General features: G+C 28.3%; 1 protein-coding gene across 1 annotated transcript in view; it reads right to left on the bottom strand.

Annotated features, from left to right (window-relative positions):
* Nucleotides 1–13828, bottom strand: part of LOC107450078 (cardioacceleratory peptide receptor-like) — a 97959-nt gene that overhangs the window by 26844 nt on the left and 57287 nt on the right. Inside the window, exon 2 of the mRNA XM_071181697.2 lies at nt 5752–5887. Within this exon, the coding sequence (XP_071037798.2) occupies nt 5752–5887 (136 nt within the window). The remainder of the gene's footprint in view (nt 1–5751; nt 5888–13828) is intronic.

Raw genomic sequence — 13828 nt, 5'->3', positions numbered from 1 at the left:
CACTGGCCTTCTGTTAGTAAGCGGGTGGGTGACCACTTTGATCAGCCCTCATTATATTGATTTACCGTATATTGCTTGACTTTGTGAGCAGGTCGTCAGGCTGCCAAAGAGAAGGATTATTGATCCTCTGCAGAGGATCAAAATTGTGATGGCATGCAGTCGGTTCATCCTCAGAGATGTTTTCCAGAGCCTCACGGATAGTCCATGAGAGCCGGAGTGGCTCAGAGGATAGAGCTTTCACTTTCCCATGGGGTGAACCGGGTACGAATCCCAGCGATGGCTGGTTGATATGAATTCCACATCCAGCTCGCACCGACCACAGCTCTGACATAAAATATACTCAGTGGTTGACGAATCATGATTTAGAGTCCGCTTGCTGTTAGGCTAACCACGGGAAGTTCGCGTGGTCTTTCTCGCCATGTAACGCAAATGTGGGTGAGTTCCCTCAAAAAGTCCTCCACGAAGGCAAATTTCTCCCTAAACTTGATCCAGGGGTTCCCTTGTCTTCTGGATTGGGTTAAAAATTACAACGCTATGGAGTTGAACATTTGTAGTCGTATACCCAAATTTGGATCGGCTGTTCAACGGCGGTCATAAAATAAAAATTATAAAAAGATAGTCCATTGAGCAACTCTAGTGCGACTTAAATAAAGTACCTACCTACCTGTTATTGAAACGAAAAAACTATTATTTTATTCTTCTATTTTTAGTGCTAAAAATTATATTTTTTAATCGAATAAAGTATCATAGGAACTTGAATAACAGAAAATCATTTAATTCCAAATAAACAAAAATGTATCAAATGAATTTTCACTAATTTTATTTAAAACTTTGACATTATTCAACGAAAATTTTAGAGAAAAAGTAATAGTTGTAGCCTTTTATAAGTGAAAATAAGCGAAATTCCACTTTTAGTATTTTTTAGAATAAATACACTTCATTGCTTTATGAGTTATTCTTTTTTTCATTACACATCCTTTTTTTGCTTCTAATATTTTTCATTAAACTTATATTTATTTTCAGTCTAATACATTTCAATCAATATTCAATTTACTTCATTTTAATTACTTTCTTTAATTTACTCGGTTTTTACATTTAAATTGTTTTTCATTAATAAATTTCAAAAATGGAAAATTCATCACTGATAAATTAGTTGCACTCAATTGAAACATTTTCTAATCATGGTGAACAAATGAGAGGAATAATTTTACAGATAAAAGAACATTGTTAACGTTCGTAATTAAAAACGAGTAAAATGTACTCATTTTTATAAAGTAGAATAAGAATGAGTTAATTTTTAATGCAAAATGTTTTTTTTTTTTAATTTTCCGTTTAATATTAAATTCATCATCCTTTCCGGGATAATAATCAAATAATCATTTCAAAAATAACAAAAAATTAGAAAGATAAATTACAGAATTAATCCCTAGCTTTCAGAAAGCTTAAAACAGCTTATTTAATAGGATACATTTTCTGTACAAAAATATCACGAGGGAATAAGTAGAAATAAAATTAAAAATTTAATAACTCAAAAATATAAATTAACTGGTTTTATCTTTATAATAAATACTTGTGCCGTCATTTGTCAAAGTACAACTAATACTAAGGGATTACAAGAAAAAAATATACTTTAATTCCGAACGAAATATTTTGCTTAATCGTAGAAATGGTTTTGCTAATCCTGAAATAATATGCTTTTTTAATAAGATAAGAGCTCGCAATTTTGACGGATAATAACGAAATTAAATATGTTCATAAATTCGCAATTTTAATTAATAGTTTATCTTAATCATTTAAATAAATTGTCGGATTAATTCATTATATATCTATACATTTTATGACAAACAAGGAATACACATCTTATGTCACCCTGTACTTATTTCTGATATCAGTCCCGTTTATTGCCCACTACATTTTTACTAAACGTGTAAATTAGGGAAAATTTGCTCATACGTGTAAATTGAGATGAAATAAATTATATAAGCGTGACATGTTTATGAAACTTAAATTTTAAAAAAAACTTTTTATTTTGTACTATGAAATGCTTACAAATTGGGATATATACATCAAAATTAGGCGGAAAAAAGCACATTAAAAAGTATGGAAATCCAATGAACTAATTTATGAAGTCCACTGCTAATGCTAACTAGCAAAAGACATTCATTGCATTTTACCGTTCGTTGCTAATTCTAAGAGACGATTTGTGATTCAAAGAACTGGCATAAATAATTTTTTAAAGATATAGTAATAAAATTAAATATAATTTTTCAAAATATTTGTATTTACTTTTATGACTAAAAAATTGTATAATAAGTTCCTTTTGTATAAAAATGTATATCATATGTAGTAATGTTCATAAAATTACAAGTTATCTACGCATTTTAAAATTTAAGGAACACTTATTTAAGAATATATATTTAAGATAATAATTCATATAATTGTTTGTGCTTTTATTATTAATAAAATTATGAATGATGGATCTGTACAAACAATGCCATGACTGACTTAAGTGACTATGCAGATATTTCCAAATTACTTGAATAAATTTCGTGTTATTTTCAATTTTAATTGTATTGATTTTAAATCAGAAATATTTTATCAGATTTACTCTGCTCTCTAAAATATTTAAAAATAAGTTTTTAAATTTATACATTTTTCTTGTCTTTCGCAAGGAAACATGAACTACTGTAGCAATATTCTGATCAAAAATCAAATCCGATACTTTAATGCAAGGTTTAGAATGGAGCGATGAAGAAAATGAGTATTTGAAAATAACTTCGAACAAACTTTGAATCATTTCCACAACTAAAATAACTTAAAAAGCATAAGAAAGAAAAATGTAAAAGCTTTACTTAAATGAAAACTTTCTTTAAGCTCAATTCTTTTTAAGACCTTTCAAAAACTGCCTCAGATTAAAGAAAATACACACTTATTTCTGTTTCTGTTCAGTACAAAGCACGCGTTCTCTACTGGGAGTCTGCTGTATTTTAAATCATATTTTTCAAGTCTTATCGAACGGGAGAAATAACTTGAGATTTCAATTCACATGAATTGAAATATATATTTATGTTTCAATTCATATTTAATATTATTTATAAAATACTATACCTCCCAAAAATATTGAAATTGCAATATTTTAAAAAGAGATTTTAAACTATAAATAAAAAAAAAACAATAAAGTTAATGGTTAAGGCAAAATAAAAAAAATGAATTTCGTTCTTGAAAACATTTTAGTACAGATAATCAGAAAAAATCTAACTGATTTTACTTTAATGATTGGATTTTCAAGAACAACGATGGAATTTTAAGGTTTAGATAAGCGAACTCATCAATATTCTTGCAAATTAGTTCAATTTGCGATAACTTTGCGAACTCAGATATTAAATCTATGTGGGTTCCATATATCTTTCCCCACATTATATTGTAAGAGGTATTTAACAACCTTGCATCTTTTCTTCGCAAACGTATTGTTTTTCCATAACTTGAAGTGCTTTATAACACACTTAAGATTCTAATTAAGTGATCTCATACGTTTTCTGCAACTAGTTATTTTTTAATAACCAGAAGTGTTACAGCACATACTTAAAAACGTTGCTTTATTGTGAAAAGAAATGCACCCTAGAATAAAAAATACACCACAGTAAAAAAATACACAATTCATAAACGTCTGACAGGAGGAAAAATGCGCCTGAATTTGAAAATGAGGTCCTATTTTGCACCAAAGATAACTTCATCATTATACCTATAAAACTGTTTATTTACAGCTTTCGATTGTAAAAAAATGGACCAGAGGTTGATATTTATAAACGTCTGACAGGTGTAAAAAATACACCTGAGATTGAAAATGAGGTCATATTTTGCAACAAAAATAACATCATCAGTATACCTCAATTTCAACTTCATTTGTACCTCATATATACCTTAAAATCACCTTATTCTTTTGTAAGGATGTTAAAACTATATTGTTTTAATGGGGGTACTTCTTTTCCACTTATATTTATCTGAATAAATTAATTAACACTAATAATGAAAAGTATACATTGGAACCGTGGTGGCTCAGGGAATAGAGCGCTCGCATTCTCAAAGGGTGAACTGGGCAGAATCCCAGCGATGGCTGGTTGATACGAATTCCGAACACGACTCGGAATTCGTATCAGCGCTGTATCGTATCGTATCAGCGTCACAGCGCTGACGTAAAATATCCTCAGGGGAAGACGAAACATGGGTTAGAGTTCCCTTACCGTCAGGCTAACTGTGGGAGGTTCTCGTGGTTTTTCTGTCCATGTTACGCAAATGTGGGTTAGTTCCACCAAAAAGTCCGCCAAGAAGAAAATGAGCTATAATGTAAAAGCAATTAAAATTTCAGTTTCTTTGAAGCTGTTTTTCAATTTTTCAGCGCTTTTATTTTTTTTATAAATTGCAGAAATTGAATTATTATAATTTGCAGAAATTGATCCATTCCTATAACCTTTAGGGTGAAATTAGGATATTTTACTACCGCCCAGTGGCTAGTTGCAGCATTTTTAACTTTGACAGTTTTTTTTTAAAAAAACTATGGCCACTTTTCAAAAATAAAACAAATCTAAGTGATCAAATAATGTACGACGTTAATTATGCAATGCTTTTTTGTCTTGAAACATTTCTCAAAAGATTTAGATTTCCTTTAAGTTGTTTGGTTTTCCTAAAGGGCTGTTAAGGAATAAGCCTTAAATAACATTTTAAAGTTCATTTCAAAAATACGAAGAAAATTTTTAAAAAATGAGGGTGAAAAAAAAGAAATTTTTATTATATTATAAAATAATCTTAAGAGTCCCACATTAATTTTACTTTATTTTATAATTTTTGAACAGCCGACCAAATTTTGGATTTACTACTACCAACATCAAATTTGGAATAACGACTACCAATCCAATGCCGACGGCCATCGTTTGCTTGCCCAATAAAATAACCAAAGATTTTCATGGCATAAATAATAATGCTATGACACTTAAGCATAGAATATTTTCAACTTAAAAATTCTTAATTTAAATTTTTAATCGATATTTTTTAATTTAAGCATAGAATATGTAAGAATTTATTGAAATCTGTGATGTAATTTCCAACTCAATTTTGTATTGAACAATTTTAAAATTTTGTGAAAAAAGATTTTTTTTCAACTTAACACCCAATCTAGCTTATATAATTTAAGTAGTGTATTAAAGCTCTAAACACCTGAAAGTCTCTGTAAATTGTATTAAATAATTTTATAATGTATTCTTTCTATATATTTTTGCTCTATTAAGCCTAATTCAAATTCGTCTTAATATTCTCTCTGTGCGATGCTTAAGCTTTATAAACAAAGTAACTTTATTTTACGAATTAGAGTATGTATTCAAGTTAAATTATTGAGTATTACTTTATACTGTCTCATAAAAATAACTTAACTGATTCGTGTGTGGTGTGTATCATCAAACTGTAATTACAAATTTTTACATAGCAGAATAACAAACATAGTGGCGACTACTTCAGTCTGAGTAGTGTAAAAGAATATTTTAAATGTTTCACTGCGCCAGGAACTATCCTTGTTGTTTGATGTAGTAGACTTTCGTGTTAAGTAGTTGCTGCCATTTTTGGTTTTCAGGTATACTGAATTTTTTTTACAGTGAACATAGAATGGTACTATGACAAAAATTATTGTAATTTTTAGACTTACGTTACCCATGAGTTTAACTCAAAATATCATTACGTATTTAAAAATGGTAATTTGTTTACCTGCAATAGCCAAATGCATAATAAAAAAGTTCATTCTTGATTTCCTGTTCTTTGACAGTGACAATGCTATTAACACCGCGCTATTTCCAGCAACAATCATGATGAATAGAACCCACAGAAATGTCAGTTGTTCTGTCTGAAAAGAAAAATAATAGTTAATTAATTATGCTTTTATTTTTTATCAAACAATTGGACGTTTGATGAAAATAAAGGAATTCTTAGGCTGTGAAATGGCTTAAAAAACATAAATTAATAGTGTTGTGCAATATATATATTCCTTTTTTTCAAGTTTACCTGATAACATGTAAAGAAGTGAAGTGGTTGGTAGGAAGTAGTTAAAGCAGTTTTTAGAGTATCCTGTAAAAAATGTGGTATAATATTTTTTTTAAAAATTATATTGACCAACCCAAAAAATTGCGTAAAGCGTATTTCAAGTTAACTCCAAATCGAGTGTTCATTCATAATTAGTTGGAATTACGTGTATTATATCGTACTGTAATTATAAAGTTTAGCAAAACTGAATAAAAAACATGATGACGGTTACTTTACTCCAAGTGTGGAACTTTCTAGCTGTTTTAATGCACATTTTCTATCTACCACTGAGGTAGATAGGAAAAGCTTACACAAAGCTCACGCGCATTCACACCAGACGTAAATTATTTTTGCTTCCGATATCCCTAATGTTGGCACACTTTGGGTATCGTCAGTTGATTGTTGAGGAGTTGGATTAAGTTTGTTATCGTCCTCCAAGCAGCTATACATCTACAAAATAAAAGTTCGGCATTTAATACGTACTAATGATTTCAGTTGCATAATAAGGTTATTTATAGATCAATTTTTAAATCTCTTGGGAACCGTAAAGTATAATTTTATATAGTATAATTTTTTGAATGTTAATTTTAAAATTCAAATCCGCTTTTGTTCTTCCAATCCTAATAGGAATTCGCCTTAAATTTTCGCGGAGCAGAGTAAATATTTGATTTACAAACTAATTTTATTTCCAAATCTAGTGTAGCCATGCGTCGTGAATAAGTGATTCTTGCCTGTTATTGTATTGCAAAAATATCTTTGCTAACTCTTACGTGTACCTTAGTCTAAAGTAATTATAAATTCCAATGCTACTGAATACTAAAAAATGATATCAGCTACTTTACACCAAAAAGAGTTATGAAACATTCTCGGTGTTAAAACTACACTAGGAACTATAAATTGGTTCTTGGTGTAGTGAAGTGCTGTTAATCTACTCAACTTTCATGTAAAATAGTTGCAACCATGTTTTTGGAAATTTACAATACCATACAAAAAAAAGTTTGCACCGTAGAAATAAAATGGGAGAGATAAGGTTTTAAATAATTGCAATAAAAACAATAGGAAGGAACTTCAAGTGTTTATTAACAATTGTTGAAGAAACATTTTGTGTATCAAGTGGTTCTATAAAATTTAAGATGCAGAAATCCTTAGAAAAGCAAAACAAAATGGATGTCAGCTGATTGTTCTGGAAATTAAAAAAACGTAAATGGAATTGGTCACGTTCTACATGAACCTGAAAAAATTTAAAGTACAACAAGTTTTCGATCGGAACCCTCAGGGCAATAGAAAAAGAGGAAGACCTAAAAACTCTTGGCATCGGACGAATGTAATTGAAATGAAAATAGGAAAAGCATGGAGAGACTCAAAATATCTATCCACAAATAGGGTGATATAGAAAGGTATGATCGAAGCCTTATTCTCCAATTCCGAGTAAATCGGACGTGAAGAGGAATTTGTATATGCATGCATAAGTTCTTAAAATCGTCCATTAACTTATTAAGGCTGCTATATACTTTTTTTCAAATTTACAAGGATATTTTAAAAAAAACAAACACAAAACACCAAAATCGTATGGAGAAAGATCAGGACTGTAAAGAGGTTGTTTGATTGCCTCTCACCATGGTGAGTAATGCATTACGACATTTGAGATGTGGGAACATGCATTATGTTCTTAGACACTTCGCCTCCAATTTATGTCTAAATCATGCAGTTTCACTAGGGTGGTTTCAAAACATGCTAAAATATACACATTAATTAGTTTTTAATCCTTATTAATTTATAATTATTATACTTTTTTTTATCTTTTCAGAGTTAAAAACAAGAATAACAACATTTCGGTCTTATTTGCACTGTAAAAAATTCCGGATCAAATTATGGTGTAAAGTACCGTCTTTTAACTGTAAAATCCATTATGCCGTAAAATCCATTTTGCTGCAAAATGCATTTTACCACAAATAAGTTACCGTAATTTTTATATAATTAGAATAATGCAGCAATTTCGTGGTAATTATTACTCTGAAAATTATAGTATATTAGATTTTTTGTTCCGTAACGTGTTCTGGTATGAAGGGATTTTACTGCAAAAATGACCAGCACTTTGATTGTCGAAACTTTTTATCGTAATTTCATTCGGAATTTTTACAGTATGTACGCAGCAAATGATTACATCGAAATTATTCACACTGAGCATTTTCCACACACACTTTAGAAATGCATTATTGCGTCACTTCTTCCACGTCAGACATCAAAATTTAAATATTCGAATCGACCAGTCTATTGATTCTTCAAAAACGAGAAAAATTCTAAATGAAAATCACATTTACGTGCAAAACATCATTATTCTTTTTCTACAACTCCTTGTCTTCATTCAATTAGTGTTATTTTCAGTTGTGATTCTGGATTGAAAAAATTCAATTTCGATAGATATACAATCAGAATCGTATTATTATTTCATTACCAGAAAACTAGACTAGTGTTATATTATTTTCTCTGTAAAAATTTAACTTTCGCTTAAGAAGTACAAAATCCCTATCAATAAATAATCAACATTGTTTTTATGTTTATTTTAGTTTAGTAGGTTTAGCAAGTTCTTATTTATTCATAGAGTATCAATTTGCGTTTTTGCAAATAATAAACATGAGGAAAAAATATACTTGAAAACAAAAAAATAGCCAATGTTTGCAGAACTTCCTATCGAAAACATTTTATTTACACAACTGCTTTTATATAAACTCTAGGAATCTAGCGGGGCTAAATCTTAGGATGGCGTAAGAGGGTTTTCAGTCAAATGAAATTGAATTTGGGTCATGCGAGTTTAAAGTAGTATATTCTAAATATTTATATTGTAGAGTTTTGTATATGGTTGCTCTGCAAAAATACATATACGTATAGTTACGAACTTTTTTAACTTTTACAACTTTTAAAAGATAACATGCGTTTTCTCGTTACTTTTGCTTTATGTATTTAAGTAAAGAAGAACGTTCAATGGTAAATTCGCGGCATGTTATATGCATATTATTTTATTTTTCTAGTTAAAATAATTATCAATATGAATTATGTGCTTATTTAAATATTGTGATATATACATTTATTGAATTACAATCCTTGAATATATGAAAGCATAACGCATGTTTTTTTAACAGTTTACAACACAATTTGGTAGGGAAATTAATTGAAAATCTTTTCAACATTTAATAAATGAATTACGTTAAATAACAATTCAAAATTAGGTCATATCTAATGAAATTAATAAACTATCCAAACTCATCGTATATATGAAACTAAAATGGGATATATATAAATAAAATGAGATTTCTGAATTTAGTAAATAATATACATACTAAAATATCAAAGTCCATTTTACACTAATTTTAAAAAATATATATTGATTTTAGTAACGATATAGCCAGTTATTATTAGTTTTTTTAATTAACTCCTTCCAAATTAATTTGAGTTTAATCTTTATTACCTTGGGGTGTGTTAAGTGTGTTAACCTATTTTTCTTTAAAAGTAAAGATATATGTTAGGCTTTATAATATATTAAACTGCTTATAAAGTATTTGAATAGATTTGGACATTTATGATCTGTAAAAAATGTATCTTGAAACCGATGTGAGAATATGGTTGAAAAACAAAATTTATCGTAACCCTTTTCTTTCGTTTTATTATTTTTCACGTTAAAGTAAAGGGAATATAGGCCACTACCTCCTATTGTTATACAACTACACAAGTGAAAGAGGTCAAAGACCTTTTTCTTATGTGTGAAAAAAACTGAAAGAAATGATTTTTAGCACTAGGTGGTCAATAAAAATAAATCTTTGAATGTGTTTGTCTACTAGTTTATAATATAAGAAAAAAGTTTACCCTCAAAATAAAGATTAAAAATAACTGCTTTTTAGAACACTTAGTAAGTTTAAAAATAGTATGGTGTCATAAAGCATTGATTTAAAAAAATTATTTTAATTCAAATCAGAACTTAAAGATTTTATCGAACTATATAAGTATTTCTAGACTATATAAGTAAAATTTTAAGTTATTTAAGCATAATTTCAAATAACATACTTAACTATAAATAGTTACATACTTAACTATTAATAGTTACATACTTAACTATTAATTTCACATTTCTCATAGTTTTTTTTAAGTTTATTAAATCGTTTTCTAAAAATTTAACTGAAGAAGAAAACAAAGATGGCTTGTTTAATTTATCTATTTATTTTAACTTTTATAATTTGTTTTAAGTCTTTTTAAAACTTTTAAAAATTATTTTCATATTCAACTTACGTAAATAAATTGCTTAAAAATGTATACTGTAATATGTACACTAATTACAGAACTAATTATAGATTTTTCTTTGTAATTATTTTTCTGAAAACAGTTACAGAAAAATTAGGGACGGAAGTACCGGCATTCAGGGTGTCAGTACGTTTTACCGTAATATCCATTTTTAACGTTTACGGAAATATTAAAAATATTGCGAAAATTTTACGGAAATATTAACAATCCAAATATTAATGTTATGGAGTTTTACGGAAGAAACAAAGTCTGATATGCTATCATTTTTATAGTAATATTTACTGAATCACTGTAATTCAGTAAACATTAATGTGAAAAATACAGAGTAAAACTTTATGGAAAAAATGGATTTTATAGTAAAAAGTACTGGCATCCTGAAAAACGGTACTATTTACAGTAATATTTCAGGACTTTTTTACAGTGTCAGTCATGCTGATAAATTATTTTCCTTTGAATAAATTTTCTAATATGTATTTAACTGTTCAAATATATTGTAGTTCCTTGCCAAATTTTTAATATTGATTTAAACGAAACATAATTGTCAATTTTATGTTGATATAAATATGAACGGATGAAAATTGAATGTTTCATTGATCAAATAACTTTTGCTTGAAAAAAATATTTTACCGAAAATATTATAGTATAAATTTAATGAGAAAAAATAACAATGGTTTCATTTATTGTTTTGAAAAGAATACTTTAACAAAACTTTTCAGATATTTTTAAATCCTGATTGGCATATCATAATTCCAAAAAATTCAATTTCTTGTCTACGATAAACAATGTTTAAGCCCAATGGGCGTTTCCTTTAGCCAGAGAAAGTATAAAAGAAATAGTTCTTGCTGTCATATCTGTCCAGATTATGACAAAGAATGTCATTTTCAAGCCAAAAATATTCTTTTGTTACCTTTTTCTTTCTGATTAAGTGTCATCGGCTTGGCCATAATTTAATTATTCATGGGAAACAAATAAAAGTGAATCCGTCCTTTGGAATAATCTTCTTCAAAAAGTGTTTTAAGAATGTGTTATAAAGAATGAACGTCAATTCCGTTAAAACTATTTTAGAAACGGGACTCATTTATACTTTTCTTAAAGAATAAAATTACTTTTGTTCTTCAATTTTTACAGATAAAAGAATGGTTGGGCATCTATTATTTTAAGAATAATGCATGAAAATAACATTTTTATAAGGCAAATAGTTACATAAGAATTTACATTGTGAAAAACTCAAACGAATAATGACTAGCGTTGATTAAAAATTTAATTGCATATGGTCATTTCGATTTTCCGTTTTTTTTTCTTTCTTTTTTTTATGTAGTAGTTGAGAATAAAAAGCTTTGCATTGTATATTATATCCACTTCGCATTTCCAAAAAGAAAACTAGTTTATTTTTGATTTAATGATTCAATTTTCATGTACCGAAAATAAAATACGGACCACTCTGAATGATTTTGATCTAATGATCGGATCTTCACGTTCTAGAACTCAATCTTCTAGGGAGTGACCTTAAATAATCTAATTAATAAATGAGGACAATATTTTATGCTTCGAAATCATACAAGAAAACGCAACAGAATTTAACATTAATGCTTCTCAGATTTAACCTTAAATACACTAATGATTTCTCGCTGAGGATATTTTAAGCTGCAAGTTTAGGGCCAAAAGTGTAATTTAACTGTTTCATTCTCAGCAGATTCGTTCTTAATCAGATTCATTTCCTTCTCTCTAGTTAGTTGGTTTTTGTCCTTTTGAGCAACATCTGAAGAAAGCTTTACTTGCCGAGCACTTGGTCTACACTCGGTTGTTTTGCATTTTTGCGATATTTGAAAATATGAGAACAGTTTTGGCAGAAGACAGGTCACAAGTTCTGCCTAAATAAAATTAATTTGCCATTTTGCGTCTTCCGCTATTTCAAAAAAGTCTTTGCAATACTAAAGGGAATCAGTTAAATTGTCCGTGAGAAAATTTTGGCACATAAAATGACATTTATTTAAGGTTCCCGACTAGTTTCAACATTTTTTTTAAAATACTAATATAAAATTTAAAAAAAACTAATTTATTTCTTTTATTATGTGTAAAAATTTATAATATTAGAACAAAATTATTATTTTATTTTATAAATGGTTATTTTTTGGTAAAAATAAGGCATTAGTTCTATCGCCTAAAGCGAAAAAATCCTTTGAGGGCTTTATTCAGAAGGCTAACAACTATGTTTTGAACTATTATCTTCAAAGCAAGTGGATATACTACCTAGTTAAGGATCAACGTAGTTAAAAAAGTAAGTTTTTTAAAAATATCCGCATTTGCCTCTGCGATAAAACATGCAAAGACAAATACATAAAAATGAAATTCTACTTTTTCTCTTAGTCTGTAGCTCAAAACATGTGTGCTATAACCATAAACGCTCATGAAAAATTGCAGACAATTATTTTATAAACAAAATGAGTTATCATGTTTAAGATTGTGCAAAATGTGAAAAAGAAATCTGATTTTGAAATAAACGCAATTGAAATCATTAGTCTATTCACTATTATCACCTATCACAAAAACTGTTACAACTTCGAAAATAAAATTGGAGTACAAATAAAAGTAAACTATTTTTAGAAAGCTAAGAGTACAGGTATTTTAAGATTACAATAAACTAAATTCGAAAATATTGCCTAAAATCATGTTTTTGCACTAGTCATGGGCAAATATTTTTCTGAATAGCTTCATTAGCTTTGGGTGCAAAAATCAAAATTAGATTAACACTAGAAGAACCGCCCTGGTCATTTTGATCGTTTTTTTTTACGATTCCTTAAGTTATTTCCGAAGATACACGTGATCTTAGAAACTCTTTTTTTTCCCTAAATTTTTATAAATATTGTGTATCAAAATTTCATGTCTTTCGCTTGCTTAGTAAAATAAATAATTATAAAAATACCTTAAACAGCAAAAAGGGCCCTTTTGACCCCTATAAGAGAAACGTTCATTTTTGAAGTCTGAATTATGAATGTTCTGAATGTCTATTATTGTTTCTGCTGAACTGTAAACATTATGAAGATGAATTGTAGGACAGAAATTACGGTCCACCGTGTTAAAAAATTCCACGCGCAATAGCTTTTGTGAAATTATATTGTATCTTAGATTCAATTACTGAAGATTTTTTGTTTACCAAGCTACTTCATCGCTACTGAATTATATTGTTATACATTTAAGTTATATTGTTATACATTTGGACATTATATTAATGTAAAACGTAGTAAAATAAATGGGCATTATTCGAAAATTATAGCTAGTATGGGAACTATATCGACTCATAAAAAATTGCATAATTCATGTTTATCAATTATTTATAATTTTTTTTTATGAAAATAGGAAAAAAGTGAACATTTTTGAATTTTTTGTGGATTGCATAAGTGTTGCCTATTATTTTCAACAAAAAAAGAGAAAAATATCCCGATTTCATCTTTTTTTAGCAGTTAACTTCTTG

This window comes from Parasteatoda tepidariorum, chromosome 3 (genome assembly GCF_982258835.1).
Source record: "Parasteatoda tepidariorum strain Cologne lab strain chromosome 3, Ptep-v5.0, whole genome shotgun sequence".
In the NCBI taxonomy this organism is placed as follows: domain Eukaryota; kingdom Metazoa; phylum Arthropoda; class Arachnida; order Araneae; family Theridiidae; genus Parasteatoda; species Parasteatoda tepidariorum.
The sequence above is the reverse complement of the archived record's forward strand: the minus strand, read 5'-3'. Positions and strand labels throughout refer to the sequence as shown.